Source organism: Vidua chalybeata, chromosome 19 (genome assembly GCF_026979565.1).
Source record: "Vidua chalybeata isolate OUT-0048 chromosome 19, bVidCha1 merged haplotype, whole genome shotgun sequence".
Taxonomy (NCBI): domain Eukaryota; kingdom Metazoa; phylum Chordata; class Aves; order Passeriformes; family Viduidae; genus Vidua; species Vidua chalybeata.
In genome coordinates, this window is record NC_071548.1 from 8,945,855 (window position 1) to 8,973,579 (window position 27,725).

The 27,725-nt window shown below is 53.6% G+C and overlaps 2 protein-coding genes and 1 long non-coding RNA gene across 3 annotated transcripts in view; 1 reads left to right on the forward strand and 2 right to left on the reverse strand.

The window, feature by feature from the left end:
- LOC128797795 (uncharacterized) lies at window positions 1-1,573 on the reverse strand. Its single transcript, XR_008434238.1, has 2 exons — window positions 1,331-1,573; window positions 1-653 (listed from the first exon to the last, which is right to left on the reverse strand). It is a non-coding gene; the product is annotated as an uncharacterized LOC128797795 (long non-coding RNA).
- WIPI1 (WD repeat domain, phosphoinositide interacting 1) lies at window positions 1,083-22,042 on the forward strand. Its single transcript, XM_053960679.1, has 13 exons — window positions 1,083-1,204; window positions 2,976-3,058; window positions 4,346-4,515; window positions 8,654-8,750; window positions 12,185-12,282; window positions 13,295-13,387; window positions 13,633-13,703; window positions 14,374-14,481; window positions 14,859-15,023; window positions 15,162-15,269; window positions 16,649-16,770; window positions 17,441-17,541; window positions 21,504-22,042. The coding sequence occupies exons 1-13, from the start codon at window positions 1,134-1,136 to the stop codon at window positions 21,549-21,551; spliced, it is 1,335 nt and encodes a 444-aa protein (XP_053816654.1). The 5' UTR covers window positions 1,083-1,133; the 3' UTR covers window positions 21,552-22,042.
- The window catches only part of ARSG (arylsulfatase G), a 20,768-nt gene continuing 15,081 nt past the window's right edge, over window positions 22,039-27,725 (reverse strand). Inside the window, 3 exon segments of the mRNA XM_053960677.1 lie at window positions 22,039-23,207; window positions 23,209-23,479; window positions 23,764-23,854. Of these exon segments, the coding sequence (XP_053816652.1) occupies window positions 23,162-23,207; window positions 23,209-23,479; window positions 23,764-23,854 (408 nt within the window). The 3' untranslated portion in view covers window positions 22,039-23,161.

Here is a 27,725-nt window from a genome sequence, read left to right on the forward strand (position 1 = left end):
GACATTCAAAACCAGATTTTTTATTTCATGTTTGGGTTTTATTAGAACTTCCCACTAGGCCCCTTGGAAAAGAAGATGTTTTCCCCCCAAAATGATGTCTTGAAAATTATTCCCCTGCAGTGTCACTCATGTGCTTTGAGTCCTAGGGATGACCCACCATCCACCTCCCTCCAAAATGGTGTTTTGAAGATGTGCTTTTTCTTACTTCCTCCCCAAAATCAATCATCTTCACTGCTGCAGGCTTCCAGCTCCCTCACAGGGGAATATTGCGGGCACTCCAAGGCCCCCATGCAGCAGAGGGGGATTAATCCAGGCAGATATATGTGTCCACATGGAATCTGCCTCACGGAGATGCTATTACATGTGGCTCTTTTTCCAAAAGTCCTGTGGTGCACATCAAGTGATCTGGGCCCAATGACTTCAGCACTCACATGAGGATTACTCATCTAATTAGGGGGTTTGCAGGCTCTGCCCCGGCGTTTCTGTGCGCTGCTGATGTCGTTGCACTGGCTCCTGGCATACTTGTCATTTAGTGACTGGCTCGGAGGTTTGTTTTCCTTTGTGTTTTCCCCCGTAGATCTGACCCCCCACGGCAGCAGCGGTGTTAAGCACAGGAGTGATGCACAAATGCTGTTAGCTTCAGGATGTCAATGCTGTAAAAAGACAAAACCATCTCTTCAAAGCGCTGTTTAGCCAAGGAAGTGGAGAGGCAGACTGACTTGTTTTCCGGTCAGCGGTGTCACCACCACTTTTCCCCGCCCCATCCCCTCGCCCACGCCTTCCCTAGGGCCACCCCCGGCCCCTCCAGCAGCCCGTTGTCGCCGTGTCCCCCCCGCAGCACCGCTGCAGCCGCGCTCCGCCAGATGCGCTCCGCAACATCTGCCCGCGCCCGTCTGATGCAACCACAACATCACCACGTGGCCACGCGCAGCTGTTCCGCGCCGCCAGCCAATGGGAGGCGGTTCCGCCACCCCGCGGGGCGGGCCCGCCCCGCCCGCTCCTCACCCCATAGGTCACTCCGCGCGTCCATCAGCGGCGAGCCGGCCAATGGGCGGCGGCACCGCCCGTGCGGCGGCGGAGCGGGGCCGGGGCGGGCGCGGGGGCCGCAGCGGCCGAGGCGCCGCGCCCGCTCCATGGAGGCCGCGGCCGAGGCCCCGGGGGCGCCCGCGGCGCTCAGCTGCTTCTCCTACAACCAGGACTGCACGTAAGCGGGGCGGCCGCCGCGGGGCAGGGGGGGGGGGGAGACGGCGGCCGGGCGGGGTTGGTCCGGCCCCGCGGCCCCACAGGGATGGCCCGGTGGAACCCCCCCCGTTCCCGCACACACACGCACCGGCCGGGGTCGGGGTGCTCCATCCCGGCCGGAGCGGCCCCGGCCCTGCCGGCTGTGGGTGAGCACCCACCGCGGCCCCGGCCGGGGCTGTGCGAGCCCGGCGGAGGCGGAATTCAGAGCGATCGCCGGGCTTTGCCTCCCCCGCAGCCCGGGAAGCCTTTGGGGACCGTCAGGGCAGCGGCGCTCTCCCCGGCTTTGTCCGCTGAGCGGTGTGCGGCCGCTTGGGAAGTGGCGGCGTTGCCCAGGGCCACCGACACCCCCCGGAGGCTCTCGGCGAGCCAGAGCACCGCCCCACCCCGGGATAAATTACAGCCGCGTTCGTCACTGCCCCGCTGCCCTGTGGTTTACCTGCTCCCGTTCAAGAACCGCTCCCAAGCGGGACAGCAAAGACCTCCCGGAGCAGCGAGCCACAAACGGATGTGGCAGCCGTAGCCCGGAGCCAGGATCCGCCCGGGTCGTGGGGAGCGAGATAAGAATCAGAGATACCGGCCTCACTCCCTCCTGGAAATGCCCTTTCCTTTGCAGCCCTGCTTTGCATTGGCGTGCCCGAACACAGGGTGCTTTGAGGGATGTGGATGTGCTGCTGACGTGAACCTGCTGGTCACTGTCCCCAGTACAAATGCATTGCTATTATGGGCTGCCTGCTGGTTTAAGACCTAGGTCTCGCTGCTTACTACATCTGGAGCTGGGCAGAGACAGCGCTTGGCAAGACTCTGCCCACTAACTACCCTTAACAGTGAGAGCAGAGCTTCCCCAGCCCGGGGAAGTCACTGTGCCAGTGCAGGTGGATCAGCCCCCGGCTGAGGGAACAGCCCCTTCTGTGACCCACGGGTCCTGTCTGCATCCTCCCAGGTAGATCCGTACTCCTTTGTTCCTCCAGCAGCCACAGGGCCGTAGGAGAGGATGAGTTTGCTCTCTCAGAGGGATACTTGCCTTCTGTAGGCTGCAACGGCCTCAGAGGGAAAACTGAATTCCTGAGTTTGTTACTCTGTATTATTTAGGTTGGAAACTGAGGTTGTGCCTTCACAGAGCACTGTGCCAGGAACTACCCATTTACCCTGTGTCAGGGTTAACTCCAGCCAACTCCTCACTCAGTGAGGTGGAAAGAGAACCAAAAGGGTGAAAGTGAGAAAACTTAGAGGCTGAGATAAAAACAGATTAATAACTACAGCAAAAGCCACACATGCACGCAAAGCAGAACAAGGAATTCATTCCCCACTTCCCGTGGCAGGCAGGGGCTCAGCCATCCCCAGGACAGCAGGGGGACAAAGGCCATCACCCCAAATGTCCTCCCCTCCCTCCTCCTTTATCCCCTGAGCCTGACACTGGATGGCCTGGGATGTCCCTGGGGTCACTTGGGGTCAGCTGTCCTGGCTGTGTCCCTTCCCAGCTCCTTGTGCCCCCCCCAGCCTCCTCACTGGAGGGGTGAGGAGCAGAAAAAGCCTTGACTGTGCAAGCACAGCTCAACAAAAACAAAAACATCTCCAGGTTATCAACCCTGTGTTCAGGACACTGCCCTGTACAAGCTAATACGGCAAAAAATCCTCATCCCAGTCAAAACCAGTACACCATCCCTGCAGGGACTCTTGCTGTCACCTGGAGGGCTTCAGCTCTGAACCAGCAGATTTTTGCTTTGTCTTTGCAGCTCCCTGGCAATTGGAACCACAACTGGATACAGACTTTTCTCCTTAAGTTCTGTGGAGCAACTGGACCAGGTCCATGAAAGCAGTAAGTCTCCTGTTTCCCTGGGCAGGAATATTGACCAGCAGCACCTGAAATTTGTGAGAGTCCTTCACCTTTGTTAGAGCCCAGTTCTTTTCCACTCCTGCCATCCTGACAGCAGCAGTTTGTGCTGCAGCCCAGCATTCAGAGGCAGTTTCCCACTGGAATGTTTCAGGTGCATGAGTAGCAGCCCACATGCTTCCAGCTGCTGGAGAACTCCCAGGCTTTTAATCCAGTGTGGTATTTACAAGCAAGATGTTTTTAACAGGTTTTCCATGTAGAGAAGGTCACTCCCAGCAGGCCTGCAGCTCTTAGCTGTGCTCACAGCAGCATGTAGCACACACTGAACAGCCCAAAACAAGCCTGGCCTCATGGAGCAGGGACTCCAGGCTGCTTCAGCTGAGCTGCACTGAAGATAACACTTCCCAGCTGGGTATGTTCATCACTGGATATGTTCTCAGTGGCTGCAGAAGGAGCCTCAGCAATCAGACACAGCTGCCTCCTCTGGAGCAGGGTCCAGGCTCCTTTCCCAGAGTCAGGCAAAGGCAGACAGGTCCCTGCTGGTGACACACTCAGGGTGATGGGCTGAGGCACAACCAGTCCCACATTTCAGTTGTGGGGCAGCCTTTGTTCCTCCAATGCAGCCCTGCCCAAAGTGAGCATCACTCAGGCTGGGCACGCTGGAAATTGCAGTCCCTGGGGATTTAGGTGTAGAGCCACCAGCAGCATTGCCTGGTGCTTTCTCCTCACAGCAGGAGCCATCCCAAACACAGTCACTGCAAGACACAGCAGCCACAGTTTGCTTCCCCAGGGAGGCTGGGAGAAACCAAACACCACACAGAAGAAACACCAAGCCACAGCCAGCTCCTGCCTCACCTCAGTAAACCTCTCACACTTCCTCAGGAAACACCCCTGACCAAAGGCAGGGAGCTCCTCCCTTTATATCCCCTTCCCAAGGCTCTAGTGCAGCTGGAGGGCCTGAGGATTAGCTTCAGCTGGGCCCTGCCCAGGAGAGAGAGGCACAGCAACACTGTTAAAGAGAACTGGGTATGTTCATCCAGTGGAAATGTTCCCTGGTGCTTCATTTCTGCCTTCAGGGGAAGGTTCTTTTACCCTTTCCTGCTCCCACCTAATTGCTTTGTGCCAGGCATGAGAAATTTTTCACAAAAACGATGTTAAACACAGCACAGATCACAGCACAGATCCTCCCAACCCCATCCCCTCTTGAGCTGAGTCTTGTTGCTGCAGTCAAGCCAAGCTGAAGGCTCTGCCTTGCTCTCCTTGTGTGCCCAGATGAAATCCCAGATGTTTACATCGTGGAGCGTCTGTTCTCCAGCAGCCTTGTGGTTGTGGTCAGCCATGCCAAGCCACAGCAAATGAATGTCTACCACTTCAAGAAAGGGACAGAGATCTGCAACTACAGCTATTCCAGTAAAATCCTGTCCATCCGGCTGAACCGGCAGGTGAGAGGGGTTAGCCAGAATTATCCCACTCTGGCTCTTTGCTGCTTTTGCCTTTCCAGCTGGGAGCAGCCTGGGAGGTTTGCAGGGAGGCTGTGAGTGGGATTGGAGGGGTGGGTGCCTGTGCTCTCCTCCCAGCCCCACATGAGAGTCCTCTGACAGGAGCTGCAGGGCTCTGATTTCAGCCACCACTGTTTCCTTCAGGAAAATGAAGCCAAGGCCTTGTTTTGGTGGCAGTTACACAAAGGCTTTTTGTTATCTGCCTTCTTGCCTGTTCAGGACACAGCTCTGCCAAAAAAACACCTTTTCAGGTTCCTCCTTCCCTTGGATTCCACATCCTGACTTCAGGCCCACCTCTGCCATCCTGGTTGCAAATGAGACCTTCAAAGTTGGTTACAAAAAGTTCAGGAGTAACTTGAGTTCTGTGGATAAGGCAAAAAGCTGTTTTCTAAGTACTACTGGCAGCCTTGTTTAGGTTTCAAAGGTATAAAACCACTCAGGCCACTTACAGTGAGGCTTTTAGAGTGCTATTCTCTGATGTGACACAGCCTCATACAGCCCTGAGCACTTTTGGAGGATTTTAAGTCATCTTTTCTTTTTGTCCATAATTATTTTCCAAGTATATGCCCTAAGCAGCAGAGGACATTTTACAATGAAGAAATAAGCAGTCTGGGTAATTGTATATAATCAGCCTCTCCTCAGTTAGCAACAGCGAGACCTGCAGTGAGGCTCTCTGGGCTGAGCTTCCAGGAAAGCTGTCTTTGACCAGGAGTTCCTGCACTACAATTAAATCTGTCCTAAATTGATTTTTTTCACTTAAGCTTACAGTGAAACTGGCAAAAGAGAGACTTCCTTTGAATTGCAGATAGATGTGTGTGTGTAAAAATAAACTGGGAGGTTCTGCTGAGCAGCTCTAGGAGATTGGTGTGAATAAAATACATTCAGGCTACTCCCCATGTGCTGCCCGGAGGTGATGCACAGTCCCAGCCTTGCATCCACGTTTCTTGGCTGCATCATAAGCTAAGGTTCAAATCCTGGGCTGAGCTCATCCTCTGGCTGTGCCACAGACACACCTGGAGGGATTTGAAGATGCTACAGATGTTCAGAAAGACAGAATCACAGAGTCATTTAGATTGGAAAAAACCAATAAGACCATCAAGTCCAACCATTCCCCAGCACTGCCAAGGCCACCACTAGACCCTGTTCCAAAGTGCCCCATCCACACATTTTTTAAATCCTTCCAGGGATGGTGGCCCCATCCCTGTTCAATGCTTAATAACCCTTTTCACAAAGATCTTTTTCCTCCAGTCCCATCTAAACCTTCCTAATTTGGGTAGGTTGAAGAGAAGTCATTATTTCAGTCTACATTCTGGGTTTAAACTGGTGGCCATCAGATTCTGCATGTGACACTTGAGCTCTTGCCTGAGCCTCTCTTGGAAAGCTGCACTCCACTGGGAGTTCACAGAAGGACAAATCCCAGACAAGGCATTAACTCAGGGAAATGGTGACAAATTAACCAGGAACAGGTCTCAAACAAAAGGTGCATGTTTCAATCTGTTCTTTCTGTGAAAAAGTCCTCATTGTGCAAACAAGCAAATCCCTCAGTTGTTGTTGTGGGAATTCTTAGTTCTGAGCTCCATGATAACTCTGAACGTGTGAAGGTAAATCCTGAGTTGTCTCAAAGTGGGGAATCAGGCTGTGCTCTGGGACTGCTGGGGAGCTCCTGGGTTTTCATTCACCGCTGAAACCCTGCTGAGCTCTTTGGAGAGGTTTGAGGTGTTTATCTAGCTGTGTCCAGACCCATTCCAGCCCCAAATACAGCTCAGCTATCTGACCCAATCCATTCAAACTACGGAACGAGCTGGTGGGCAGTTACATTTTGGACAATTAGTAATGCCTTGACCCCGTGTAGCAATCACAGCACCTTCTCTGAGGCTCTGTCTGTGTGCACAGTGAGGATAAACCCCATCCCAGTGACCCTCACGTGGCCACAGGGCTGCATGGAGGCCAGGAGGGGTGAACCAGCCCTCTCCAGCTCCTGCTGAGCTTGTCCAGACCTCCTCTGCCTCTTCACATCCCAAACTTTCCTGGATTTTGTCCCTGTGGGTGCCAGCACCTCTGGCTGCTGCTTTGCCATCATCTGGAAACCTCCCTTCACCTGGACATCAAGAGCAGCCCGTTCTGGGAAAGCACATGGTGGCTTTGCCCAAATCAGCTGTATAAATATTCCTCTGCTTGCAAGTGGATGGCTCTTACTGTAGAAAAGGCAAAGTCTTCCTGGAAATGCAAAATGGCTGTGACACAGCCCCAGATGCTGTGGTTAGCAGGAATAGAAGTGGGAAAGAGTTTGATCTGAGAGTAATGGTGGAGCAAGGCAGAGATTTTTAATGTGGGTGTTTCAAGTTGGTGACTAAGCTCCACATTTAGATACTAAATAAGTGGCCTCATTTCTGAAGAGGTGGAGGCTTCCTGGACATGGATTTCAGTGCTCCAACTTCAGGATGGATGGGGTCTGGGCTTAGGCTTTTATTGGGATGTTTGTAGTGCTTCTGGACTCCTGGCACGAAGGGAGATGAAGTTGTGCACTTGCTGGACTAACAAAGCTCAGCCCTTCAGCCAGACCCAAAGCCTGGTCCCAAAAAAAGCCTCTGTGCAAAAATCCTCTGTGGTGACACATAGGGATCTGGACCAAGCTGAGACAAAAGCTGAGTGGCCACAGAGATGCTGGCCCAGGGCTAAGATTACAGCATCAGGCTTCCCTTTGCCTTTCTGCCTTGCCTCCCCCTGGCTTGGCAGCTCCTCGTGGCTGGCTGGATGTTCCTGGCAGGGTCAGCAGAAGAGGTACAAGCACCTGAACTTGGGAAATCCCAGCCCCTCAGCCAAGATGGTGCAAGGGTGACTGTCCCTGAACAAATGTGTCCTGGCTCTGTGTTTGTGCAGTTCTGCAGGGCACATAAAGCAGAGTCTTCCCTGCTGACACCAAATGGGAAAAGAAATATTCATGTGCTGGACAGATGCATTAAGCTTGGCAGCAGTGGCAGACCCAGCACCTCCCTGTTGTCTCCCAGATCAGGAAACAGTCAGGGTGTCGGGATCTGTGATTTTTAAATGCTCCCGAGATTGTAGAAAGTCTCTGTCTTTCAGCCCCGCTGCCAGAGAAAGAGTCGTAATTTGTCTGTGCTGGTTTTCAAGGTTGTTTATTTCTTCTTATCTCAAATATTTTCTCTCTGACCTGCAGCAGGTCTGTCTTGCAGGGCAGTGTGCGGGGCTCTGCCCCTCAGTGGGATGTTACAAACATTCTAGACTAGAAACTACATGTGCTATATTTACAATAACGTGCCAATATCTATCACCCATGTTGAACAGTGTGTCCCCAGCCTAAACCAACAGAAAAATGCCAACAGCACAGTGAGACATGGAGGGCATCAAGAAGAAGAAAAAGGACAAGGCACGCCCAGTTTCCTCCATCTTGCCCCCTTTGAACCCCTTATCTAGAATCCTAAAATTCTACTTTTGCACCCGTGCCACACTAATTACTACTGATATCAAACACTCAGAGCTTGTAATTAATCCTGTAAGGTTGAGAACTCTTTTCCGTGGACAGAGATCAGAGGCAGAGTCTCTTGGGGCTCTGTACAGGGGGGTTCCTGACCCCCTGCCAGGGTCCCAGACCTTCCAGGGCAGCCAGAGAGGGATGCCCTGGATTCCCACATCAGGGCAAAGGGTCTGCATTGCCATCTGGAGGCACACTGACGAGCAGTCAGGTCTTTGTGATCAAAACGTAATTCGTTAAGAACTGCAGAGAAAAGTTGGGGTGAGAAAAGGATAGATGGCAGTCAAGGCCTGTGGTGGGGTGTAACCCTGGTGGGTCTTCCTGTTCCTGGGGATGTGGAAGATGTAGAGGAGCAGAGAAGTCACGGTGTTTTGCCTTCTCTCTAAAGCAAGACTGGATGCAAAAACTCTCAAAACAAGAGTTGTACAAACCCAGCTGAGAGAGGGGATGGAGAAGCAGAAGAGATCACATTTCTGTTCCATTTCAGTGTGCAGGAAATTCCTGTTGAGTTTGACAGCAAAGGTTTGGGTTTGGGAAGTGTGGAGCACTGCTGGTGGGGTTCTGTGCATGTCTCCTGTGTCCTTGCAGAGGCTGGTGGTGTGCCTGGAAGAGTCCATTTACATCCATAACATCAAGGACATGAAGCTTTTGAAGACTATTATGGATACACCTCCCAACACAACAGGTGAGCATGGGAGAGCTGTGTGAAAGGGAGCTTTGGAGAGCCACAGCATTGTTAGAATTTAAACCAGCCTGTGGCCTGTGCATCCTAATCCAGCCCTGGGAAGTCAGAAATGCATGGAGGCAGTCAGGCAGGCTTGGAAGAATAAGCAGAGTTGGAAGGGACCTGCAAGGATCACTGAATGCAACTCCTTGCCCTGCACAGCAGCATCCCAACATCCCACCCTGTGCCCAGAGCATTGTCCAAACTCTCCTTGAGCTCTGTCAGGCCTGGTGCTGTGACCCAGCTCTGTCCTGAGCAAAACCCTGCCCTGTCGGGAGCAAACCCCTGCTCTGTCCAGAGCAGATGCATCAAAGGAGAGCAGAGATGGGCAGAAGGGTCTGACTTCCCCTTGGGCTCAGCTCCCAGAGTGATCACTGGGGACAGAACACACAGCCAGGCACAGCAGCAATCCCTGCCAGGGAGTTCCCAGGAGCTGCCACCTGCTAGTGCTGCACGCAGGCTGCAAAGCCGAGGGGCAGGGCAGGTGGCTGTGGCACAGATCCTGTGTGTGTGGCACAGGGTGAATCCGGCTTTCCTGCTGCTGGGAGAGGCTATTTTTAGCAGCAGAGAGGGAAGCTTGGCCGGGTGCCCGTGGTGCTGTGCTGTCCTGCTCGGGCTGCAGCATCCTTTCATGGCTGGGTGCTTGGGAAGTTGCTGATGTGCTCACGCTTGGCCTCGGGGCTTTCAAGGGATGCTCTGCCAGCAGTTCCCCTGACCTACTTCAGGTCTCACCAGATGGGCTCTCTGTGTGGATTAAACATGCTAAATGCTGCAAATATAATTAAAGTTTAAAACCTTCCTGAGAAGGCCCTGCAGCAGGATGGGCAGGGATACCCAGGCCTGGAGCTGTTCTGCAGAGGAGCTGGAGGATCAGGTCATGGTTTAAGAGCAGCAGGGCAGGACTGGGATGCTGCAGATCACAAAGTTCGTATGGGCTTAGTGTTTTAAACCCCTTTTACTGCAGCAGCTGTCATTGAAATGAGCTGAGTGACAAGTGCAATGCCCCTGTTGTCCCTGGGCCACCTGCTTTGGTCAGAAGCTTGACCCCAAGGATGGTGTGTCCAGTAGGTCAGGGCAGTCCAGCCTCAGTGCAGCTTGTTTAGGAGTGGGAATCTGTGCTGGGGGGTTTAGAAGCACATGGAAAATGTGCCACCCCACTAAAGTGTGTGCCCTGGGCACAGTGACAGCAGCACGGGCAGGACCAGGGTTTGCTGCAGCCACACTGGCCAGTCACAGGGAGATTAATAAAGTACTGGAATTGTCCTCCCAGGGAGGTGGTGGAATCACCATCTCTGGATGTGTTTAAAAAAAGACTGGACATGGCACTCGGTGCTATAGTCTGGTTGAGGTGTGAGGGCACAGGTTGGACTTGGTGATCTTGGAGGTCTCTTCCAACCCCATTATTCTGTGATTCTGTGATCTCTGGCTGTTCCTGGCCAGCACCTGGCTCCTGATCCAGCCTCCTCCACGTAGGAGAGGAAAATGCCCACGGTGTCCAAGACAGTTGTTTTTCATGTGATTCACATCAGTGGCAGGATTTGAATCAAGGAGGTCACAGTGCTTGGGGTGACTTGTGTGCTGTGGGGACACATCCTGGGAGTGACTGCAGCTTTGGAAACCATCTCATGTGGCTCCCCCCAAGCCCTGGATGTCCCTGTACCTGCTGGCCTGAGGGCAAGGCCAGGCTTCCTGGACACAGTAGCATTTTTCCGTGCTGCTTGAGGAAGCCACCTGTGACGTGGCACTCCCAGAGGTGCCATCTGAGCAGTGCCAGCCTGCCTGAGCCCACCGCTGCGAGCACCAGCCCTCACCATGGCTAGGGGGCTGCTGCTGAGGGGAGAGGAGCATCTGCAAAGGCTGCCCGTGGCCCTGTGGTCCCTGTTCTTTGTGCGTCCCTGAGGTCAGCCCAGTACACTCACATCTGTGTTTTCCCCTGGCCTGGTTTTCCGGCTGCTCTGCCGCCAGAGGAGCAGAGGGAGCGGGTGACTCACGCCGGCGCTCAGAGCTCGCTTTGTTCAGCTCCAGCCTTCCCTGATCCTGTCTGAAAGGTCTGTGCTGAACCCCCGTGCTGCCTGCGCCGGGGGATCACCATCCGGAGAGGGCAGGATGCTCATCGCAGCAGCAGTCTCTGGGCTATCTCTGCCTTCCTCCCGTCCCTCCCTCCTTAATTGCCTTTTAATTGCCGCGCTCTGCTGCTGCCGTGCTCCCCGTGCCTCTCCCGGCGCGCCACTCCTGGCATGATGTGCAGCCTCTGGATGGATGGGGAGCGGATCCCTGGGGCCTCTGGCTGATCCTGCAGCTCCTGGCTCCGCTGCGGTCTCTTTGTTTGGTTATAAACAATGACCTAAAACGAGAGCTCCGGCCGATCCTTCCCCGCTGCTGCTGGGCGGCGGCCAGGGCCGTGTCCTGACACGGCACGGCACGGCACGGCACGTCCCATCTACGTGCAGTGTGTGGCTGTCCCGCGGTCCCGCCGCCTTTAACCCCGCGGTTTCCTCCGCACGTGGGGTTCGGCGGGACCCCCGCCGCGGGTCAGGAAGCTCAGGTCGTGCTGGAGCCTCGGGTCGGGTTTGGGAGGGCTGTGAGCACACGGATGTGGGGCAGGAAGCGAGCCAGGCACGTTTGGTGTGTGACAGGATTCACCGGGCTGCATCCTCAGCCAGCAGCGGGACGGGAGGCAGGAAGAGATGCTCTTTTCCGAGGTCACCTGGGGGACAAGCGGGTGGATGTACCCACACATGTACCCATCTGTCCCTGTCTCATCCTGTAATTCCTGCCCACTTTGAAAGGAGCATTTGGGAACCTTTGTGCTCATGTTGGCTCTTATGGGGAAGAATCCCCCCTATGCTTAAAATTTCGCTACGTTCAAGTTCCTTGTGGGCCGGAAACTCCCTGCACAGCTGGCGCATTTCCTTTGTCTTTCTCTGCTTCCCTTTTCCATTCAGAGCAGAAGGAAATGGCACTGCCTTCAGCCAGGCTGCAACAGAGCTGCACCCATGGGCCGCTCCTCTGAGCTTCCAACCCGGCGCCTACACCCTGTGCACATCTGGACATGTCCAGATGTGGCTGAACAGGAATGCTGTCAGCCCTCAGACCCACATTTGCTGTCTCATGCTCCTATTCCTGCCTCCTCCAGGGAGATAATGCAGGGGGAGAGCCCGGAGCGTGCAGAAAAGCCGGATCTGGGTTCCTTGTGCTCAGGGAGGGTGGCAGGGCACAGCCGCCGTTCTGTCCCATACCAGCAGATGTCCCCACGGCCGAGGTGTTCCAGCGCTCCGCGGCCCCAGCGCCGGGGCCGAGCAGTCCCAGAAGGAGCCAGAGCCTGAACCCCCGCCGTGCCCCGCGCTGTCCTCCCCCCACTCACAGCCTCAGCCGTGTCCCTGTCCCCCTGCCAGGTCTGTGTGCTCTCTCCATCAACCACGCCAACTCCTACTTGGCTTATCCCGGCAGCGCGACCAGCGGAGAGATCGCGCTTTACGACGGAAATACTTTGGTAAGTGCGAGGCTCAGCCTTTGGATACCGGCAGGGGCTGAAAACAAACAGAGCCACAGCAAAGCCAACGGGGCCCTTGGGAAGGATGAATAAATGCACTCCACCGAGCTGGAGTGCAAGGGAATTGCCTGGCAGGCACATCTGGACATATCCCCCTTGCTCGGAGCTGACAGCTCTGCGATCAGGACGTGCATCTCCCAGCACAGGATATTCAGGGAAACGTGACCCACTGCCCTGCAGCCCAAGGGCACTGCCAGGCTGACACTGGGGTTGCCGTGGGAGCATCAGCAGCGGATCCCATGGGAATGATGTGGCCAGCATGGTTCAGGGGGGTTGGAGCTGCTCCAGCACAGGACCTGGAGCAGCTTTGCCACACCATGGGCTGGAGGGGTTGCCTGACCCAAAGTCACAGAGAGGGCAAAGTGTCCAAAGTCCCCTTAGGAAATCTGGAAATCCCTGGCTGGATGCAGGGTCATGATTATCTGCTGTTTATGCCAGAGCTTTGGGTTACATAAGGCTGGTGGCTCCGTACATGCAGCCAGAGCTGAGGATCTGCAGCAGGGAAGGAGCAGAGCACCGGGAAAATGCTGCTGCTCCAAGAGGTGCTGCAAGAGCTGGGGCTCCCTGCAGGTACCAGGGTGGTGTCACTGCAGCAGGACTTGCTGTGCAGCACAGGGAATTGCAGGGAAGCCAGCTCTCATCCCAACAGGGAAGGGCCAGGCTTTGGAGAGGGTGCAGGCACAATCCTGAACCCTGGAGAGGTGGGGAGCTGGGGTTCTCTGCCCCTGAGGTGAGTGTGCTGTAATCACAGTGGCCATAATAGCTGGGGAATGAACTCAAGGCAGGGCAGAGATAAACTGCTGAGGATGCTGAAGGGATATCATCAGCACATGATGATCCCGTGAATCCATATCAGCAGGTGTGGATAGGGTGCAAGGCAGGAACGCCCTGCCCTCACACAGTCCAAGGACCAGCGTGTCCCTTTGCACTCACGTTCCCTTGTGCCCTACAGAAAACAGCCTGCTCCATTCCTGCCCACGATGGGCCTCTGGCTGCTCTCACCTTCAACTCCACCGGCTCCAAGTTGGCCAGTGCTTCTGAAAAAGTGAGTGAGTGTGCCTGCAAGTACCCTCCCTCTGCCCAGGGCTGCATCAGCACCCCTGAGCTGCCCCTTCTTAAACACAGCCAGCACAGAAGGGCCCCTGACTGCTCGGTGTATCCGATCAGATTGAGCCCAGCTGGCAAACAGGAGGAGCCTTTGCACATCCTGAGTTTCTTGGGTGTGTCAGGGAAAGGGCTCGGGCTCCTTGGCCTGCTCCTACGTGGTATTTCCATTTGCATTTTTTGCAGGGCACAGTCATTCGTGTATTTTCCATTCCTGGGGGGCAAAAACTCTATGAATTCCGGCGAGGGATGAAAAGGTCAGTTCATTCTTCTGGCAGTGACGAGTACACACAGGGCTCCCAGAGCCGAAATGCAAACACAGGGACACAGGGCAACGTCAGATCCTGGTGGCTTTGGCATCTTTTGCAGAAGGAAAACAAGAGCAAACGTATCAGCTGGAAATGTCACTGTACCAGGCTGTGCCCAGCTCATTGAGTCCTTCCAGTGTGTCACAGAACAGGGAACAGACGTGGAGTCACTCCATTTACTCTGTCCTTTCTTTTTTCTTATTTGAAATTATGAAGTCCCCAGAATTGTCAGAGACCTCATTCTTGCTGAACATGTGCAGGAGATGCTGTTTGTATCCCACTGTTCAGCACTTTGGATATCCTCCCTGGTCTCTGCAGCACCAGAAGCTGCAATGAGGCTGGCACAGATGTTCCCTCCACAGGCAGCTCTGTGAGCAAGGACATTTCCACCTCTCTGGCTGTTTGTCACTAGCTCGAGGCTACCCCCAGCCCTGCTGAGCAAAGGGATTAGGGAATGGCTCATCAGTGAGCCCACAGGCTCAGCAGCAGCTGTGCAGGGTGATCCTCACCATGGATGGGTCTCCTTCCTACCCATCCACTCCTCTGTGAGCCAAACCCAGCAGCTCCCCTTGAATGAGTTGCTGTGGGAGTGACCAGTGCTGTCCTTGCTCGGCTCTAGGTATGTGAACATCAGCTCCCTGGTGTTCAGCATGGATTCCCAGTTCCTCTGTGCTTCCAGCAACACGGAGACCGTGCACATCTTCAAACTGGAGCATCTCACAGACAGGTGAGGGGTTAGCCTGGCTTAACCTGCCTGCCCCACGGCTGTCTCTGCTTCAAAGGTCTGTGTTTACACAGCTGCTCTCCACATCCTCACGATGAGGAGGACAATTGCTCTCCATGAGCAATTCCAGCTGCACAGTGTCATCGTGTCCTGAGGGACTCACTCTTTGGAAAAGCCACACACTGCACCCCTGCTGTCGGCCTCTCCAGGCCTCTGTGGCTTTATTAGGTGCCACTGTCCCCCGTCTTCTCCAGCCAGGCTGGTGCACAATGTAAAGGTGCTCCAGAAAACCCTTCGCCCACGTGAGATCAGGTCTGTTCCTGATATTTTGTCCCACTGGTCATGGTAACCCCACTGACGCTGCTTTGTGACCCCCTCAGCCGGCCAGAGGAGCCTCCAACCTGGAGTGGTTACATGGGAAAGATGTTCCAGGCTGCTACCAACTACCTCCCTGCCCAGGTGTCGGGCATGATGAGCCAGGACCGAGCCTTTGCCACCGTCCGGCTCAACATCTCTGGCCAGAGGAACATCTGTGCCCTGTCCACGTACGTACTGACCCTGCTGACCTCTGCCCCTGGGCCAGGCCAGCCTTACCTCGTCCCCCTGCCTGCAGAGCATGTGGTGTGGGTGCTGCTGTGTCTCTGTGTGGGAGCTTTTTGGCCTCAGGATGCTTTTCCCAGCAGGATTCAGAAGCTGCCTCGGCTGTTGGTGACGACGTTGGATGGACATCTCTACATCTATAACCTGGACCCACAGGATGGAGGGGAGTGTGTCCTCATCAAAAATCACAGGTAAATCAACCTCCACTCACACCTCGTACAGAGGCTGATATTTTAAGAAATGAAGGGAAATCTCACCTGGCAGCACAAAATGGAGCTGTAGGAGCAAGAAAGTTAGAACTGAGTTTGGAAGTTAGAAACTGAGCAAGAAAGATAGAACTGATTGGAGCTACCTGATCTGACAGATGTGGCTGGGAATTACATCAGCAGGCAGGGACACAGGGCTTCTTGCAGGAGAAACCTGAGACATCTCAGATGCAGTGGCAGCTGTGGGACATCCCAGCTTAGACTGGGCAGGCTGTGCTTTAGGAGATGCCCCCGCAGCAGAGCTCTGACCATCGTGGTAGCAGGAGAGCAGAGCACCTTCTCCAGCTTGGAGTGGGTGCTGGAGAGCTGACTGGGGGTAGGATGGTGTGGAGTGACACTGTGAGCTTCTGTGAACAAAGCCCAGTGCCAAAGCAGAGGAATTTCTTCATGGAAGGGGTTGTTAAGCATTGGAAGGGGCTGCCCAGGGAGGTGGTGGGGTCACCGTTCCCTGGAGTTGTTCAAGGAATGACTGGATGTGGCCCTCGGTGCCCTGGTCTGGGTGACAGGCTGGTGGTGATCAGTCAAAGGTTGGGCTCGATGATCTCAGAGGTCTTTTCCAGCTGAAATCATTCTGGGATTCTGTGAAAACGGAGCCTCCCCCGCTGCTGGTCAGGCCATATGCAAATCCCATTAAGCACGTAACCCCCCCGCACACATCTGGGCTGCTTGGCTCCAGATGTGAAGCCTTTGGGGTGGGGTGAGATGTAACATGTGCTCCAGGCCGGGAGGTGGCTGCCAGCCAGGAAAGTGCCAGCAGCTTTTGGAAAAGCCACAAAACAAAAGCACTTCAAAGCTGCGCTGTCCAGCGCGCGCCGCCCGCAGCCCCCAGCCTTGTCATGTGGGCTCCTCTGAGCATCAGAGGGCTGAAAAGGGCCCTTGGGTCATGAGTTACATTACATCATACGATATCTCTGCTCAAACCCCATCCTAAACTAGCCAGGGCTGCTTTTCCCATCTAGTCTGCTCCTGTTGGAAGCCCTTCGGAGCCCCCTCTGTGATTAGAAACACTGTTTGCCTTTGTAACCTAAAGCTTTTGTGGTCAATCTGTTCCCTTCTGTTCCCATGCCAGCATTGTCCTCCAGCCGAAGTGGTGCTTCCCCTATCTCCTTCTTCACCCCCTGCTTTCCTTGTGGAGCACAATGCTCCCCTGTCCACAGCACTGCTGGGGCTGCTGCATGCAGTGATGGGGATGGGTGATGTGCTTCGAGGAGATGTGGATGCATGGGCTTGTCTTAGCTGGAGCTGGGGAGGAACAGCCAGGATCAGAACTAACTCTTCTCCCCTCTCTTGATCTGTACAATTAGTCTGCTTGGCTCAGGAAAGGTGGAGGAGAACAAAGAAAACGACCTTCAGCCTCCAGTACCTCAATCTTATGCAGCAACTGTAGCCAGACAAAGTACAGTGCCTTCAACTTCAACCATGCCAGGTGAGCACCACACCTGCCCTTCCTCAGGCAGAAGCCACAAAACCACCTGGGGCAAAGTGGAAAGTGTGCCACATTCCAAGGGCTCATCCAGGATCACATGTGGCTGCACGCTGGGGCAGCAGGACTTTGCAGCTTACCTGGTTCTTCCCCTGCCACAAAAACAGGGCATGAGTTTTCTGCTCTGCTTTCTGTGCCAGCTCTGCTCCCTGTGCCACAAGGCAGAGCAGGAGCCACTCTTTGGCAGACAGCAGCTGCTGCCAGGTGGTTTCCAGGAGTTGTAACCATGGGTGTAGAAGTCAGGGCTCACTGTTTTTGTGGTGAGATTGCCACAGAGTCTCTGAAGCTGGTACACCTTGCACAAAACTGCTGCAGAAAAGTCTGGGTGACTATCTCATTATATTCCCAAGTGTAAGATCCACATACAAACGCAGATCTTACTCTGAAATTGGCGCTTAGGTTCATGGCAGGAGGAGGAAAGCTGCTGCCACGGGAGCTGGCCATGTAGTTCATCCATAATCCATAGTATCCATGGAGACACCTTCCTCTTCCTCAGTCCATGAAGCCAGAGGAAGCAGCTCAGTGCTAAAAAGGTGGTATCAGTGTCTGCTGCCTGTCTGCAGCCTCCTCCCATCCCTTCCTGCAGTAACTCTTGGTGTTTTCCCCTGGCCAGGTTACTCGGAGGACGGCGGAGCCCTGCGGGGGGAGGTTATCCCGGAGCACGAGTTTGCAACTGGACCAGTCTGTCTGGATGATGAGAATGAGTTTCCTCCTGTGAGCATTCGGGACCCCTAAACCTGCAGTGCAGCCCTCATGCTAAGAAGGAAGTAGTAATCTCTCCCAGAAGAGATTCCATTGCCCCCTCCTTGTCCCAGCTCACTGTGAAGCCTAAAATAACTGAATGGGTTCTAGGGACAGTGCCAGGAAAATGACACCTCCACTAAGCAGCAGCTGGGGATGGGGCAAAAAATGATCAAACCTAAGCAGAGATGGATCTGAACTAACTTGCTGAATGGTGTTCAGATCCAGACCTAACCTTTGTGCCTTGAGCAGATTTCTAATATTACCAGGAACAGTTTTAATTGGAACAATTTAGAAGTAAAAACTTAATACCCCGTTGCATTTTCAGTCAGTTGTGTTCATGGAATGCAACTGGAACATACCTGAGCCTCACCAGTCTCTTCATTTCCAAGGTAACTGAGAAGGAAACTCCTTTTCCAAGTACAAAGATGAAAGGAATAGCAGAGTTTTAAACCATTTTATGATTTTTATGTGGCACTTTCTCAGTTACCATTGGAAGGAGCTAGTGGATTTTTCAATCTAACTTCAGCCTGGCAGTGTCTTTCTGGCTCCTGTTCCTATTCCACACTCATTAATTAAGTATCTAACCCCTAACTGGACAAATGTTGGTGTGTGCTATGATCTGGTTGTAATCAGTGATGTCTTCATAGCAGTAACGCAGCAGAGTACTGTAATGGATTTCAGGTTGCAGCCTTGGCAGGCTTTTGGAATTCCTTACTTCATTTTTACATATCCTGCTGTTGGAGTTTTGCCTGAAAAGGAGGAAGTACAAACCTTATCCCAGGATTCATTCCATGTGCTGAGCTGACCTCTGTGAGGCACCTTCCTCTGAGCTGAGGCAAAGTGTTAGATAAAAGGAGGCAGGCTCATGACTCCCTTTGAGCCAGCACCACCTAAACCCAGCTCAACTCACACAACCCTCAGATTAGTTCTCTCCTTACCTGCAACATTCCCTGCTGCAAAGGGGGAGCAGGGGAATTTCCCACTTGTCCAACTCCATTACTCAAGAAGGATATTTAAAATGTCTCCCTCGCTGTGCCCACAGAGAAGGTGATGGCCCAGGCCCCTGGAAGGAGCAGCAGGGACAGAGAGAAATCCTTTGTTTCCTTCTGCTAAACCTGCTCTTGAACTCATGGTTTGGGGACAAGCAAATGCCAGCACGCAGGAGTCACGCTGCTCCCGAATGAGTCCTGCTGGGACTGTGCTGGATGAAAGCAGCCCCAAACCCCTGCTGTAGCACAGCAGGTGCTTTATGAAATGAACTTTGATCCCTCCAAATCCTGTCATTAACCTGACAGAGCAGTGACATGTGTATTGTTAGGGAGGAGGTGGTGTGGGAAGGGAAGGTGCTTTCCAAAAATACTCCCTGATAACGGTGCCTGAGCAAATGGAGCTTCCAGATGAAGCCCCCTCGCTCTTGGGTTTGGGGTTTGCCCTCGCAGTGGGAGCACTCAGGATGTTTGGATGCTCTGGATTTCACTGAACTTGGCTGTTTTCTCGGCACTTGAGATCTCCAGTCCCAGTGAAGGGGGTTTCAGGCATCGGTCACTCCTGTGCAGAGAAGGAGGGGGAGAAAACCTGACCTTATCCAACAAAAATGTTTTGACAGCGTTCAGCTTTGCGGAAACATGGGAAGGGTTTTGTTTGTTTTCCAGTGTGCAACAAAAAGACTTTTCAAAACCTCAAAACTTGTGACAAAATGGAATATTCACCCGCAGCCCATGGTATGGCTTTGAACTCAGACATGGTTCTGGAGAAACAGCAGTGCTCAAACCCCACAGTTTCTCCCCATTTTGAAACCTCTTGTCTTCCCTTGACCTCAAGCAAGACTTCAGAGGCTCAGCTGTTAAAGACTGAGGAAAACCAGCTTCAGCCTGACATAAAATCTGTCAAACACTGCCTGTTCATTAAGTGGAAGGAGGGACAGATCAGAGAGGAGATGAGGAGCCCAAGGAGGACTCGTAAAAAGTGGCCTCACAAGAGGGAACGTGGATGTTGCTGCTGCTGGTGCCAGGGTTGCAGAAGGAGGTTAAACCAGTTCAGTGACAATTCCCGCATGGATGGGGTGGATTAAGCACTCCCAAGTCACTGCTGGTCTTGGGCAGGAAGGACTCAGGTGTTACTGAGGGGGACAGGGGGCTGAAGCCAAGGGTGCTGTGCTGGATGTGCAGGGAGGAGGCTGCAGAGCCCTCACCCTGCAGGATCGGAAGATTTTACAGGGTGGGAAGAGCAAAGCCAGCTCTGGCTACAAAACTGTGGCAATTTGGGCTGTTTTCTGCTCACCTGCCTGAGCAGCCACCCCTGTTCTGTGGGTGTAGCAGGGAGTGAGGTTTCCAGTGGTGCAAGGAGCTGCTGGGGTGTTTTGGGCAAGGCAGGGCACTGCAGTTTTGGGGTGGTGCTGTGAGGTTTGGCAAAATAAATCCTACAGGATTATTAAAATAAATCCTACAGCCTGTGTGCAGCTGGGGAGTGCAACCAGGAGATCTGCCCAAAACTCCTGGGATTCAGTAGGAAGGATAATTTCTTTCAGCAGATTGGTCAGTGCTTTCCAGGCATAGGTGATCCATCCTGCATTTGGCTGCAGGGCCCAGAGGTGAAGGTTTTATCAGGAGAGCCATTTCATTAAGTCAAGTGAGACTGCAATCAGCCATTCAAAGGCAGCTTCCCCTCACTGCTACTCCATCACCCTTAAAAACCATCTCTTTCCCATCTTTTTTTGGCTGCTCCAAAACAGTTTCCTGTGCTGCCAAAGGATGCTGCTGCCTGTTGGAGGGAAAAAATCCAGGGAGATCTACAACAGGGCAGAAATCAGTGCCCTGTCATGGGGTCCACACACCCTTCTGCTGCTCCAGACCAGAGATCTTGATACAACAAGCCAGGCTGCAGATACATCTCTGGCTCTGTGGAAGCATTATTGGCCCAGATTCCTCCTGGCTGTTTGCTGGATGGTGTTTCCCTCATTCTGTTGCATGGATATGGACACTTAATTATTTTAAGTGATTCTTTTTTAACAGCTGGCTGGTAGCAGAGGAAAGGCCACAGATTTTCCAGTGAGGCTCTACTTGTAATTATGTGTCATAGGGGCTGAGGGAGTTTGGCAGAACCTGGCTCCTGCCCTTATAGCTCAGCCTGGCATTTTGGGCAGCTGGGGCTTGCAGGATTAAGCCCAGCTTATCAGTACATTATCTGAGGTCCCTTGGGAGTTGTGCCATCCAGTGTCAATGCTTGTGCCTGGAAACCTGGCCAGTGATGGTCCTGCAGCTCGTGGAGAGGCAAACCTGGGAGGAGGAGCTGGCAGAGACCCTCTGCAGCAGGAGCTGTGGGGTTCACATCCCTTCCAGGTCACGTCTGGCAAGGCTGGAGCTGGGACAGATCTGTGCCAGGGCTGCCCACGCCTCATCAGGAGCAGGGGCACATCTTACCCAGGATCTCTGTGGGAGGAGTAGCTGATGGGAGTGAATCAGGGTCCTGCTGCTGCTTTACTCTTTCACTCAGAGGCTTTGCTGGTGTTTAGGCTGGGCTTTCCCTCCCCTAATCCTGTCTAACACGGAGTTGAACTCTGGGATCCATCCAGGGACCCCAGAGCGATGCCCAGCACGAACCTTTCCCTCCAGAGCTGAGCTTTTTGGGAGCACTTAGTGAGGCAAATGCACTTCACCCCCAGGAACTGCACTCCCCAAAGCCTGGCTCTGCTCAGCCCAGTGCCAGCCAGAGGCCAGACCCACTTATCACTGATCCAGATGGCTCCTGTTCCCAGGACTGTAAATTTGGGGAGGGGGAGAGCAAATAAATAAACCTCTCACCAATCTGCCTTTGAATGGAAAGTAAAACACTGCGGGACATCCCTCCCCCTGCTCCTCCCATGTGCGTAAAACCAACTGGAAATGCTCCCTGGTGCTGGGAAAAGTAAGGCCCTTCTGTTTTGATTTTGGTAGATAATCTTGTGCCGTGGAGGTCAGCCGGGCAAGGCGAAGAGGTCATGAGGAGAAGCAAAACACCCACGCTTAGGACAGCTGCTGGGAGGTGCTTTGGAAAAGCCAGGAGTTTCGAAGAACAGATCTGTGAGTCCCCGAGATGAGAAAAAAAATATAAATTAAGGTGGGCCAGACTTTTTTGCTCTGTGTAAGTGAACACCTGGCCCTGTTAGCCCCTGTTTTAATTTGTGTCTGGGTGGGGTGTCAATGTACTGTATGCACATGGCTCTATTTAACAAACTCTATGTTAGAACCACAGTGTAAATGCTAATTTAATCAGATTTGTATGTAACCAGAATTTTATATACCCATTTGTCCCTTTTCTAATTTATGCTGTTTTATGTGTATAAATGTACTTATAGGAAGAGATATTAAACTTATGTCTTTGTACAGTATATACAGACTATTTTAACCCAGGCAAAGTATTTTTGCAGTGATATTAGAGAATATGCCATTTGCTATGTTGAAAGACAGAATAAAGTCACAGTCTGTCCCTGGCAGCTCCTGCTGTTCTTTTTGGGGCCCTAAAGGTCTGGATTAAGTTTGGGGAGTGGGAGGGGTTTTGGGGCTGGGGTGAGGGCAGCACACCTGGGTGAGTCCACACAAGTCCTCTTACGGCCAAAGAAAGATTTGGGTGTGTAAATCAGAATCCAGAATGGTTTCAGAGCCCTCACTCAGCTGCTGAGAAATCCCAGAGGTTTCTCAGGTTTCAGTTGCACCTTCATTTCTGCCTTTGCAGCTCCCCAGGCCTCTGCACCTGCCCAGAAATGGCCCCACAGGAGCTGTTTCGCTCCATCTGTGCCTGCCCAGGGATCAGCAGCAGCAGCAGCTCCTCTGCCTGGAGCCCTGATCTGCTGGGAGACCCCAGGGCAGGGACCTCTCCCTGACCTCCCAAAACCCCACAGCTGCACTTCCTCCTTGCTGAGAGCTGATGGGGAGCAGCCCCAGTTGTCTCCCTGCCACCTTCAGGGAACAGCCTCCCCCAAACCCTGGCATATCACAGTGCAGTCCTGAGCTCCACCATGGCAGGACAAGCTGAGCATCCTTCCCATGTGGATGGCAGCCCTCAGGGACAGCCCAGGACCCCCTTCCTTCCTTCCACAGCCAGCTGGGTCTTGCCATGACCCCTCTAATGAACCTCAGCAGGCAGGTGTGGGGCAGGTGCTCCATTCCCAGAGCACTCCCCTGGTGCCAGGTAGGAATTTTCTCTCTGCAGCCACCAAACTTCCAGGGTCTCTGCAGCAGAAGGGCTGATTGCCCAGAGGCTGTGAGCCCCATCCTCCCTTGCCTTGTGCTCCCACAGCTGCTCCTGTAAGGTTTCTGTTTAGAGGAAAACCAAGCAAATTTCCCAAAGGAATCCTCTCCCAAAGCCAGCTCTCACAGAAGGTAGTTTTAATGCAAGAGCTTTCCCAGATAAAGAGCCCTACAAAAAGCCTTCCACATGCCCAACGTCCAAAGGGGACCCTCTGTGAGCTCCCCCAGGCCCACACCCAACTCAGCTCCCTCTTCCCAGCACGGAGCAAAGGGAACCAGAGCCTCCATCCCTCTCCATGGCCACCTCCAGCCTGGAATTCACAGACACCACCCGTGGGAAAGGAGCAGCCTGAGCAATTATTTGCTTAAAGGCAGAGCCGTGGTTTTCTCCTCTCCCCGTGGGGATCCGAGAGCCCCGTGGCACCGACAGCCCACGTGCTGCACGTTGCAGCAGGGAATTGCAGCTGGATCCTGGGAATAATCTGCAACCGAGATATTGTCTGCTGCAATGTCCTGCAGAGCTTGGGCATAAGCCCTGCTGATGGCAGGCAGCACTGCCTGGTACTCCCTGGATGCCACGTCCAGAGGCTCCTGCTCCTGGATGTCGCGGTCCAGGTTGAAAATGAGGGGTGGTTGGTGCTGCTGCGCCGGCCCGGTGCTGCCATCACAGGCCATGGCCCCTCCTAGGGCAGAAATTGGAGAAAAATGGGAGTCAGAGGTTCAGGGATCACCTCTGTATTCCTCACCCGCCCAGCATGGCCCATTCCCACCCCATCCCAGCTCTTATTCCAAGAGCGTTCTTGAGACCAACCCCGGGCTGCAGCAGCACCCTGCAGACACAGCTCAGCACATCCTTGGGTCTGCTCTTGGTTGGATTAACCTGAGCTGGTTTTCACCTGCATCTGCAGGGATCTAAGAATTCCAGAAGCCTCTTCCTAGACTTTACAACCTGTGGCAGGGACAGTACCTGTGGTGTAGAACGCCTTGTACTGAGCCAGCCGCAGCGCCTCGATCTCGCCCGCCTTCCCCGCAGCGCCGCTGTTGGGGTGCAGCAGAACCTGCAGGAAGGACAGGGTAACAACTCCTGCCAGCCCATGGCAGGGAAAACCTGCTCCATGAGATCCACTCCCTCCCCAGATGAGCCACATCCCACCCCTGAACACGTTCACAGCCGTCATTCAGGCTCTGGACGCTGAGCAGCCAGCAGAGCTGTGATTGCTGAAGCTGCTTTGCCTTCCTCCTAATTCTATCTCACAGCAAGGAAATGAGTAAATAATTCTGAAGGGTGCATGGGCATTTAGCCAACACTGAACCCACCACATTAATTGGTGCATTGGCTGGGAAATCTCAAATTGGTGAACTGAAACCACCACACAAAATTGGTGTTTCTGCCCGGTTTCAAACTGAAACTACCGCAGTGGGATGGTGGCAAAGGGCTCCAGGAAACACCAACATCTCCCTCGGACTTTCCTGGCCCTGCAGAACACTCTGAATTTATCTCTCAGCTCTATGGCAAGAAAGGGATCACAAAGGTTCTGAGGCTTTCAGCGGAGCAGGGCAGTTATCATAAAATCACAGAATGGCTTGGGTTGGAAGGGACCTCAAAGCCCATCCAGTCCAAACCCCTGCCATGGGCAGGGACACCTTCCACTGTCCTGGGTTGCTCCAAGCCCCATCCAACCTGGCCTTGGACACTTCCAGGGATGGGGCAGCCAGAGCTTCTTGGGATTACCTGTGCCAGGGCTTTGCCACCCTTAAAATTAAGAATTTCTTCCTCACATCCAATCTAAATCTCCCATCTTTTACTCTAAAACCATTCCCCCTTGTCCTGTCACTGAATGCCTGAGTAATACTTGGGAACCAGGGTGGTCTCAGGTGCTCTGTGTCACCCAGCACCTCCCTGGGTGCTCACAGCTCGGCCAGCAGTGGGGACATCCAAGGGAGCCGAGCCCCAGGCTGGAGCCAGCAGCCAGCCACGAGCTGAGGGTGAGCTCATGCGAGCAGAGGGGAAGGTGAGGTGCTGGAACATCACTCCCACATCCCTCCCGTCCGTCTGACTCACCCCGCTGTGCGAGGGCTCCCTTCCCTGACAACAGCCGGGGAACGGGGTGAGCAGCGAGGGAAGGGTGGGTCAAATCTCTTCCTTTTGGTATTTAGGACACTTGATCCACACAGGACGGCTGCTCTGGCACTGGGGATGAGGAGACAAGTGAGCTGGACACTCCAGCAGCTCCTCTCTCCGATAACATCTGCCGCGGAGCCAGTGCCTTCACTGAGGGATGAGTCACTTGAGGTTTCCTCCCTGGGATTTGAGTTTAAAAGTGATTCAAGAAATTTCCACTGTGCTAAAAATTAGAAACATCTGCTGGAGTTGTAGGCAGCTGCAGTGCCAAGTTTAGTAACAGCACTCACAGCTGATGAGTGCAGCAGTGCCTGAGCAGGTGCCCGGCACAGAGCCCTGTCCCTCAGGGAGCATTCCAGGCACCCTGGGCACCCCGAGATGTCCATCCACATTGCCTGGCAGAGCATTCCAGGCACCCTGGGCACCCCGAGATGTCCATCCACACTGCCTGGCAGAGCATTCCAGGCACCCTGGGCACCCCGAGATGTCCATCCACATTGCCTGGCAGAGCATTCCAGGCACCCTGGGCACCCCGAGATGTCCATCCACACTGCCTGGCAGAGCATTCCAGGCACCCTGGGCACCCCGAGATGTCCATCCACATTGCCTGGCAGAGCATTCCAGGCACCCCAAGATGTCCATCCACACTGCCTGACACAAAGAATTCCAGTTACCCCGAGATATCCATCCACACTGCCTGGCACAGAGAATTCCAGGCACCCCAAGATGTCCATCCACACTGCCTGGCACAATTACCCCAAGATATCCATCCCACACTGCCTGGCAGAGCATTCCAGGGATCCCAGGCACCCCAAGGTGTCCATCCCGTGCTGCCTGGTCTGGATGTAGCCACTATCTCATGGGACTGAGGGTTGGAACCTCATCCAAGAAATGACAGCATTCAGGGTAGGGGGTGATGTGCAAATGTTCTCACTTTCTTTTATTGCTCTCCAGTGTAAGGTAAATTATTTGGTAAAAAAACACCTTTTGTAATTTCGTTGGATCTTTGTGGGTTTTGGGGAAAATAAGAAGGGTGTAAAGTGGAAGAGGTGGTGCTGTGTGAGGCTGGTGCAAGGAGGAAGCTCTGCTACAGAGTGCCCTTCTGCTGACACTCCTTGGGCAGGATAAAAGAGCTCCAAAGCAGGAATCAGCAAATATTCAAGGCCCTGTGAAGCCAAGGGACCAGGAACTGACCAATTAATCTGTCTCCAGCCTCAAAGCTTTGCCTACATCTTTAACAGCACGGCTGGGATGCTGCCAAGGGCACTCAAACCTCCCTTCCTACAAACAGCCACGTTCCTAAACCTCTTAAAACCCCACACTTAGGAAATCTGTTATAATTTACTGCATAATTAAGGAGCTTGTTTTGATTCAAGAAACATTCCCAGATCTGGAACTCTTCCATTAATCCATGGCTTTTATTTTAATAAATAAAAAATAGAGAAGGGCCGGGGGGAAAGCCTTTTCTCTCCTGAAAATTCATGGCTTGAACTTGGTGCTCTGGGCTATTGACATTGAGCTGATGGACAGAGGGATTTACTGCCCCTGGTGCCCTCGGTGCTCCTTGGAGGATGTGGTTTATTTTTCCTGCCAACAGCCCTTGCTCCCAGCAGGACCTCGGTGTCACCCCAGCCCTGTTCCCGGCTGTGCCAGTGCCAAGCACAGGCTGGGACACTGGGACAGCCCACACTGGGAGCTCCAGCGACCCCAATTAGGAAAGTGTGGAAATTGGGCTTTGGAGTGAGCGAAGGAGCTGCTTTCAGGAGGATTTGTGTCAAGGGAAGCCCTGCACGGGGTCACTGTCGGCCGCTCGCAGGCGGGGGCTGAGGCGAGGAGCCAGGAGGGGAGGGAGAGGGGACACGGCTGCTCCCACCACCCCACGGGGCCCCATCCCATGGCAGGGTGATCCCACCCCATGGGGGAATCCCACACAGGAATGGCTGCACCCTGACACCCAGCAAACCATTGCTCCCAGCAAACCATGGTTCCAGCAACCATCATTCCCAAAAAACCACCACTATCAGCAACCATCATTCCCAAAAAACCACCACTATTAGCAATCCATCATTCCCAAAAAAACACCACTATCAGCAATCCATCATTCCCAAAAAAACACCACCATCAGCAACCATCATTCCCAAAAAACCACCACTATCAGCAACCATCATTCCCAAAAAACCACCACTATCAGCAATCCATCATTCCCAAAAAACCACCACTATCAGCAACCCTCATTCCCAAAAAACCATCACTATCAGCAAACCATTGCTCCCAGGAAACCATCATTCCCAGGAAACCATTGCTTCCAGGAAAGCCTCATTCCCAGCAAACCATTGCTCCCAGCAAAACCTCATTCCCAGCAAACCATTGTTCTCAGGAAAGCTTAATTCCCAGCAAACCATTGCTCCCAGGAAAACCATCATTCCCAGCAAACCATTGCTCCCATGAAAGCTTCATTCCCAGGAAAGCCTCATTCCCAACAAACCATCATTCCCAGCAAACCATTGCTCCCAGCAGCTCCCAGTGCCCTGCTCCCAGGACTGCCCGTGCAGAGCAGGGTTAATCCCGAGGAGCAGAGCAGAGCAGAGCGTGCTGGCCACATCCCATCCCCTTCCCTGCTCCATCTCCCAGTTCAGCAGAGGGTTCCATAAATACAAAGCAAATACCAAACCCCTGATGGACACTGAAAGCAAATCCAAGATCCCGCTGGGAGCTGGCTCACGATGCTTGCAGGAGGGTGTACTTTAAAAGCAAAATCAGGATTTATCCACGGGACTGCTATTAAAGCCAATTTTTTTTTTTTTTTT

Excerpts from the sequence above, each read along its gene's own strand:
- WIPI1 (XM_053960679.1), top strand. The coding sequence starts at position 1,134 with ATGGAGGCCGCGGCCGAGGCCCCGGGGGCGCCCGCGGCGCTCAGCTGC. Across the intron at positions 8,751-12,184 it reads TACACCTCCCAACACAACAG|GTCTGTGTGCTCTCTCCATC; the intron begins GTGAGCATGGGA and ends TCCCCCTGCCAG. Across the intron at positions 12,283-13,294 it reads TTTACGACGGAAATACTTTG|AAAACAGCCTGCTCCATTCC; the intron begins GTAAGTGCGAGG and ends TGTGCCCTACAG.